This window comes from Lotus japonicus, chromosome 2 (assembly GCF_012489685.1).
Source record: "Lotus japonicus ecotype B-129 chromosome 2, LjGifu_v1.2".
Taxonomy (NCBI): Eukaryota; Viridiplantae; Streptophyta; class Magnoliopsida; order Fabales; family Fabaceae; genus Lotus; species Lotus japonicus.
This window is the reverse complement of record NC_080042.1, coordinates 8,829,318-8,837,488: the sequence shown is the minus strand read 5'-3', so window position 1 is coordinate 8,837,488 and position 8,171 is coordinate 8,829,318. Positions and strand designations below refer to the sequence as shown.

The following is an 8,171-nucleotide window of genomic DNA, read 5'->3' as shown; positions in this document are numbered from 1 at the left end:
AAACGGGTCCCAGTAAGTTGAGTATAGTGGCCATCTATATTTTTGAGTCATATCCTGAGTGTTAAAGGAATATCCTGTAACAGAAAACTGGTTATTTGAAATAATATCAAGATATTTAAAATTAAAAGGGAATATATGATTTTGAATTATCTTTATATCTCCAGCTTTTATATTTCCCTTCCAAGCCTCAATTTCCTCCTCTGTGTAACCCGTTTCCTCCAAAACGTGCAACTGTTCCATGAAATCCTCTCCTGCGTTGATGGCACCATTAATGGTTGTAGAATTTGAAAAAATTTTCCGGTCACCCAACTGGTTTGCTTGCAGCCGTTCATGGCTTTTCACTACCGCCGGTGAGTCATGTCCAACCTGTCCAAGGTGTTGCTCAGGCCTTGTATCACGAAAGTCAGCCTCTGGAGCATCTATTGAGTCAGTTGCCATCTGAGAATTCGCCACCTCCACCATGGTTTGAAGCCCTTCTAATTTTTCATTCCGGAATACTTCATCCTCTTCTCCTGAGTCTGCCTCACCAGCAACATCATAGCTTTTGTCAAAAATAGCTTCTGTTTCACCTTCATCCTCAGCAATGATGTCGTCGTTATTTTCTGAGTCCTCCCCGAAGTCAGTAGCATCTTCAGAATTATATATCTTCACCGACGTTGATGGCATAGTTTCTACCTTGCCATAGTCATAGGCAGACTCATCTTTCTCTACCAAAATCACACAGGTTGTCCCCTCCATAGCCACTGACATAGTAAAACACTGAAGAAGCGGGTGATGCATACGGACAAGTAATATAATTAATTAGGAAATTAATATAATTAATTAGTTTATATAAGGAAATTGAAGGAAATAAATAATTAATTTTGAAAATATTTCCATAAATAAATAGTCAATGCATTAAAATTTATTTAATTATTTTAAATTTCCTTATTTCAAAAAAACGAAAATAACATTTATTCCATAAAGCATTTAATGTCTTTTATGATTTTAAATTAAAATATTAATATAATTAAGTGGTTTATATAAGGAAATTGAAGAAAATAAATAATTAATTACGAAAATATTTTCTTTAAATAAATAGTCAATGCATTAAAATTTATTTAATTATTTTAAATTTCCTTGTTTAAAAAATACGAAAATAGTATTTATTCCATAAGACATTTAATGTCTTTTTTTTTTCGAAAGCAAAATGTAATATATGATAAAAGAGAGGAAAACAAGACAGTAGCCACCCCATGAAGAGGAGAAGCTACTCGCCCTCTTCAAAAACAGCAGAGGGAGCAGAGCAACAGCTCTAACAAAAAATCACAAACGCCCTATACAACACCGACCAAAAAACACACCCTCCCCTGTACAACAGAAAGCCCACCAAAACAAAACAAACAAACCTAAAGAGAAAACCCCCCCCACAAAACCCCAAGGCCAAAGCAACCAAACAGTGAGGTCGAGCAACAACCGTAACCAGAAAGACCAACCCAAACAAAGCTCAACGCGTCGAAATCTGAGCCGCAATCTGGTTTAAGGCAACGGTATCAGAACAAGAGTACTCTAAGCCCAACCGTTTCCCCATCAGAAGAGCACTCCTTGCTCTAGTCAAAATGCCTCGAGGAGCTGAAAATCCCGGTGGCAAGAGCATCAACTGACGGCCTTCAGAAGGGTCCTCTGCTAGCGGGCAAGAGGAAGGTGATTAATGTCTTTTATGATTTTAAATAAGGTAATTAATATAATTAAGTGGTTTATATAAGGAAATTGAAGGAAATAATTAATTAATTTCGAAAATATTTTTCCTTATATAAAATTTGGCTACCAAATTTAAAAAGTAATTAATTTTTTTTACCTTTTCTTATCATTTTAAAATTTGAAATTATTTTAAAACCATGGAAAATGGGATTCTCCTAATTAATTATTTAAACGTTTTTTTTTCATCTTAAAAATGGAACTTATTTCAAAAGGGATTTTTTTTTAAAAATCATATAAAGCAATAATTTGACATGAATGATATTGATATTAGACTAACTTAAATTGGCTATTAAAAACAATTTTTATTTTTAAAAATGTATGGTAAAAAAGTGTTTTTGGTATCTGACTAAAGTTCTTTTTTATATTTAATCTTGTTTGGATCTTGACCGTAAAAGGATGACAAAGAAAAGAAGCACCGTTGGGCATATATGGGTATCTTATTTTTATAAATCGTCGGTGAATGTAAAATTGTCAAATATATCAAGCTTGATTCAGCCCACAAGACAAAGTGATGAAGTCAAGGAAAAAATTGTACGTGTAAAACAAAGGAAAAACAAAGTAAATCATGAGAACAATTCCAGAATGAAAAAAATAACAATTAATCTTGGATTTTATTTGATAAATAAAGTAAATCATGAGAACAATCCTCTCATGTAGATTGAGAAAAACAAAACCACGAAAAGATATCCAAGACAAAACAACAACTTATTAAATTTTGGAATGAATAACAACTAACTAAATATTTCCATACACCACCTTAACTTCAATAATTCTATTTGCTATTCTTTCAAACCTAAAACAAACTATGTCACCGCCTCTAATTTCCATTAATTTGCAGAACACTCACAGGATCAATAATAATAATATACCCTTGATCCATATCCGTGAAATTGTTATTTTCAGCGTATATAGGTCTAATGACACCATAATCCGCTAAAAAAATTGTTGAAAGGGAATGAGGAGAATAGCATATTATGGTTAGTAAAACATGAATTTTGAAGGAATGAGATTAGATTACAATAACACACACCAAAGACATGAAAAATTGATTTCAGTTGAGAAAAAGTACATACCTTGTATAATCATGAAGAACCACAAAATGAGATCTTGAAGACATGTACAAAGGCTTAAAAAATACAAAATACAGGAGATGATTGAAGAAGCAATGTAGGTTAAGGAGAAATCCAAATAATTGAGAGATGAATGAAGAATAAGAGTCTTATATAGGCTTTTAAATAGAGAGGAGTGTAGGTTAAGGAGAAGGGTGTACATTAAGAGGAAAGTAGGAATGATTGCCATGTAGGATTTTTAATGAAATTAGCCAATCATGAGATGCCACGTATGCGATGATTGGACCTAGAAAAACCTCTGAATATATATATTATGGATATATGAAAGATTGTTATTGTGCTTGAGTATATTGTAATAAAATGTCGAGTCTTAATATAATTAACAATGGACTAAAGTAGAAGAAATAGTATAATAAAATAAAAAAACACTTTTACCTGCTGCTCTGCTGAAGGTAAGATGAGATAAAAGGTTGCCCGCGTAAAGAAGTCATTTTTCCCTCCATAATCCCTTCTTCCACTCTCCACTCACAACACTGCTGGAATACAAGTCACTCACAATCACAATCACAGGTAACATAACACTTACTCCCTCATTTTCCCTCCCAATCTCCATTCCCTGTTTTAATCACTTTTTTTTTGTGTGAAAATCTTGGGTTTTGCAGAACACTGCCATACGCTTCAAGCTTCAAGCTTAGGGTTTTCTGTTATTACGAGGTGAGTGTAGTGTAGCATCCATTGTGAGTGATTTACTTGCTGTTGATGTTACTTTCTTGTTTGCTCTGTCTGGATGGTTCTTATAACTGCATTTAAGGGATAGGGGTTGCTTTGGGTAATAGGGATGTCTTTGACCTACAAGATCCCTGTTACTCAAACTGCGATTCTCCTTTTCTCTCCAACAACTGCCTATGGTGGTTATTTCATCATGCAATTGTCATTCATGCTTATTTAGTGAACTACACTTTATTTGAAATTCTCATCTTAATTCTCAAAATAGAATGAAGTGTAGACACTCTAGTGAGTGTGATGGATAAAGATGCTCTTAGTGTCCTTTGGACTAGTTTTTGCATTATAAGATTTCACTATAGAAAAGGGAAGCTTAAAGGAGCATCTTAATGGTAAATCTTGAAAGGAGGGAAACAATTTAGGAGAGAGCATCTTAATAACTTCGACACTATTTTAATTTTGTTTCAATTAATAATTTGGTGGATGCTTGCATACAATTTGAATTACCCCTTTAATTGGAGTATGTGGTTCTACGTACGATGCTAATAGTGTTGTGATTGTACTGGTAAACTTTACAAATTAAAGCATGTCCATAATCAGCTATGCAAATTTTTGACAGCTAGAAACTGCACACTTCTCATTTTATTCCCTATTGCCATTAATTATAATCCTAAATTGATGATGGGTAGGGGAAATCCATGCAAAATTGGAACTCTTATGTAGTGTTCTGCCACTTTTGTGGAGAAGCGAATTTGGAATAGTTCCATGGAAGAGTTTTGAATTGGGCATTAGTTTTAGTGCGATCCCTTTTTTTTTTTTTTCCAATTTACTTAAATACCTTTGAAAATAATTTTTATCTGTTAGCTATCCTCTTCCTATTATCGACCAACCTCACCAACACCATTCTCTTTCTATCATTCACCATCCACCACTGTCTTCTTCTTCAATATCACCGACCTACATCACCACAATCATCTAGCCCATCACCATTGTATATCTTCACCATCGAGGTTGGCCTCGCAATTACTCCTCTTTTCGTGGTGTTTTTTCACGTTTTTGGCCATGTACATAGTCTTTTTTCCGCACCCATAGTTGGTGCATAACACATTTTTTCCCTATCTCATATATTTTCACACTTAAATGAGAAATTGACACGGTTTTCGCACTTAAAAGTGCGGAATGTGTTTTCACTTATAAGTGCGAAAACTGTGTCAATTTCTTACCTAAAAGTGCGAATTGACACAAATTTGGCATATGCCTTTTGAGTTAGGTCATCTTTGGAAAAAGAAAATTCTGAGAGTTGAAAAGATGATCCATAATTAATATCTTTGTTGTTGTTGCTTGGCTCATTCTGATGTTCGGAGTTCATTACTCATTGTTGAGAATAGCTCTTAGCTCTTCCGAGCCAGAAATTTTGTAGTGCATGGCAAGATTAAGCTTAAGCCTAATTGCCCACACCAGACGCTTGATCCAGGGTTTTAAATTGCGGTTGCAGCGGTGTTGTTGTTGTTGCGGCGTGAATAGCCGGTTGCGATGGCAAGTAAACGTTTATGTTTTGATATAATTATGAAAACGTGATTCCTGAAAGAGAATTTTATTTAATATTTTGAAGTAGAATTACTTTTGAGTGTATAATTTTTTTTTGGTTACAGTAGCAAACTTTTGAGTGTATAATGAACAAAAAGATATGAATATATGATTATCATTATAAATATATATAGTTTGTGCCAAAAAAATTAACTTGATTTAATTGATTGGCTGTTAAGTGCTTGATTGGATCGTGGCTATTAAGTGCTTGATTGGCTATTCAAATATGCTATCAAGTATTTTTTTTAAAAATTCAAATTTATTTATCTTTTGAGTTTTGAGGCGCATTTCCAAGCTATTATTATTCACCTCTTTCAAAAAAAAAATTATTCACCTCCAAATGTTTGAATACAAGCTAATATAGCCGTGCCTCTCATTTTTTGAACTCGTGCCTCTCATTAACTATCAATAATGAAATAGAAACAATAATACATTTAAAATGGCTAGGGAAACTGAAAGTTCTTTTTATGATTTGGGAAACTGAAAAGATTGTGAATAGAAGAAAGGAGTGGATAAAAAACCTCTCCATCTTTCATTTGTTGTCTTTGTTTTTACTAACACACCCTTTGGATAATGTAGATGTCTAGCCTCAATGAAGAAAATAAGAAGAAGAAAGCTATTGAAAGCAAGAAAAAGAAGCTGAAACGTAAGAAGCCTATTTGGTGTGAAGAACAAATTGATGATGTGGTTAAAAGTCCTAAGAAAACAACTCTCTCTCAAACTGAGATGAAAGATGAAGCATACAAGAGAAAAACACCTGACATTAAATGGGTGCCTCCACAATCCCCTTTGAAACTTCTTCAAGAGGCTCATTACCATGACCCTTGGAAGGTGATGGTAATCTGTATGCTCTTGAACAAGTCTACTGGTTTGAAGGTATATAATGTTATATAGTCATTTGTTGATGTGCTTTATAAGGCTACCTTTCTGAACTGTTTATTACATGGATTGCTACCTCCCCCCCTCCCCCCCCCTTAAAAGTAGTGTTCTAGTGTCATTTTCGAAACAAGGAACTCAACGGTTAATATTTTTTTTTCTCATTTCTCATGCTAAGTGGCATTTGACTTAATATTTTTGGTAAAAAGGATTAAGATTCATTGTACTCCCTCCGGTCCTATTTATAAGCATGAAAGAGAAGAAAAATCTTGGTCCTTTTTATAAGAACCAAATGAAAGTTTGAGCTATATTAATTAATTTTTTCCAATGATGCCCTTATTAATTCTAACTTGTAAAATGTGTCTCATTAATTATTCTCTCTCTTTTTCACTTTCCAACACTAATAACAAAGGGTAATTTTGGAAGTTCATTTTAATTTAAGACAAATTTAATGCATTTTATCTAGTTTAACTACATTTCTTAAACTATGTGAATTTTTTTTTTGTTGCTTATAAATAGGACCGGAGGGAGTACAGTTTATGTAGCCTTCTAGTGTGTTGGAGAGTAATACTTGAATCTTAATGGTGTGTTGTTTCTTTGCCTCTATTGAAATGTGAGAGCTATGTTTCTCACTTCATCTGTCATATTATATTCTACCCACGAATGCTTAAATGGTGCTGCTCTCTTGAACTTCCATAAGTCTTGCTGCATACTTTGTTTTTTTGTGTTATTATCTTTAGTCTTTGTTTGTTGGCCATTTTCTCATATCTACCTGCTACTTGTTCTTCTCTTATTTTACAAAAATGTAATCTCCTTTATTTTCATAATTGGTTTGAGTTCAACTGTGAAAATATTTGCAGAGGATAGGATGAATTTTCGCTTTCGTTGAAAGTTGAAACATATTTTTTTCCGTTTGTGGTTTTCTTTTAGGATGAATCTTAAAAAGATGTCTATAATTTGAAATTGTATAGCCTAATTTATAGTCGAGATAATGCAGGCGAGATCAGTAATATCAGAATTGTTCCGTATATGCCCTGATGCAAAAGCTTGTACCCGAGCTTCAACAAATACCCTAGAACAAGTCATACATGGCATTGGTTTTCAAAAACAGAGGGCAGCAAGACTAAAAAGGTTTTCCGAGGAGTACTTGGGTAAACACTGGACACACGTCACTCAACTGCATGGCATTGGCAAGTATGTTATCTTATACCCTCTTATGTGAACATTTTATGGATTTGAGTATTTGACTATGATAAAGTGAGACAGGGAAAAGTAAGAAGTCATAATCATTATTTGGAAAGTTAAGGGTTGATGAGAATGAAACTATTTCAAAGTATTGTCTCTGTGCGTGTTTATGTTTGCAATTTCAACTATTAATTTCAATCAATGGTGTAATTCCTCACTTTTTCTCAATCTGGAGGACTCCAATTATTCCTTATTGTTAATTTAAGCAATGCTATTTTTCCTTTTTCTTATGTTTTCACGGATTTTCTCTCAATTAGGTATGGGGCTGATGCCTACGCAATATTTTGTACTGGAAAATGGCAGCGAGTGACACCTGCAGATAACTATCTAGATCGTTATTGGGAATTCCTCCATGATATTAAGGATACATTGTGAAAGACTTGGAGAAGGGAAATTTCAGACGTTTTGTTACTTGTCTGTTCTGTTACTTTTGTGTATTTTTTTCCAGTTTAGTTTACTTGAAAACAATTAAAGTAGGAACTCAAGTATTGAAAGCTATATATGATTCTGGAATTGTCTTCTCTAACTACAATTTATGAACATTATGCTTTTCGTATCAAATACCTATGACGAAGAGAGTTCAACTTTAGATGTGTGTGGTAGTGTATATTTATATTTGAGTGCTTTATCTCTAGCCCTATAACCTTGTCTTCTGATCCTTCTGTTTAATTAACTTGCCCCGACACGGGCGTATCCAGAATTTTTCTGTTGGGGGCGAAATAAAATACTACAATGACAATTCAATGCAAAGTAGTAGTGCTGAATGAGTAAGGATCGGGTTATCTGGTTTTGATGGCTGGATTCATTTGAGTAGATTAGATGACATATATATTTTTCCATCTTAATTATCGTTAAGATTGGAAACGGCCTTTTGATATAGTGCAATAATCGAAGACAGTTTTGTATAGAAAACTAGTGACCAGGCAAGGA

General features: G+C 33.7%; 1 protein-coding gene across 1 annotated transcript; it reads left to right on the top strand.

Annotated features, from left to right (window-relative positions):
* Window positions 1-3,269: 3,269 nt before the first annotated feature.
* Window positions 3,270-7,812, top strand: LOC130735244 (methyl-CpG-binding domain protein 4-like protein). Its single transcript, XM_057587320.1, has 5 exons — window positions 3,270-3,380; window positions 3,473-3,524; window positions 5,700-5,996; window positions 6,994-7,190; window positions 7,499-7,812. The coding sequence occupies exons 3-5, from the start codon at window positions 5,700-5,702 to the stop codon at window positions 7,614-7,616; spliced, it is 612 nt and encodes a 203-aa protein (XP_057443303.1). The 5' UTR covers window positions 3,270-3,380; window positions 3,473-3,524; the 3' UTR covers window positions 7,617-7,812.
* Window positions 7,813-8,171: the final 359 nt, after the last annotated feature.

Excerpts from the sequence above, each read along its gene's own strand:
- LOC130735244 (XM_057587320.1), top strand. The coding sequence starts at position 5,700 with ATGTCTAGCCTCAATGAAGAAAATAAGAAGAAGAAAGCTATTGAAAGC. Across the intron at positions 5,997-6,993 it reads ACAAGTCTACTGGTTTGAAG|GCGAGATCAGTAATATCAGA; the intron begins GTATATAATGTT and ends GAGATAATGCAG. Across the intron at positions 7,191-7,498 it reads CAACTGCATGGCATTGGCAA|GTATGGGGCTGATGCCTACG; the intron begins GTATGTTATCTT and ends TCTCTCAATTAG.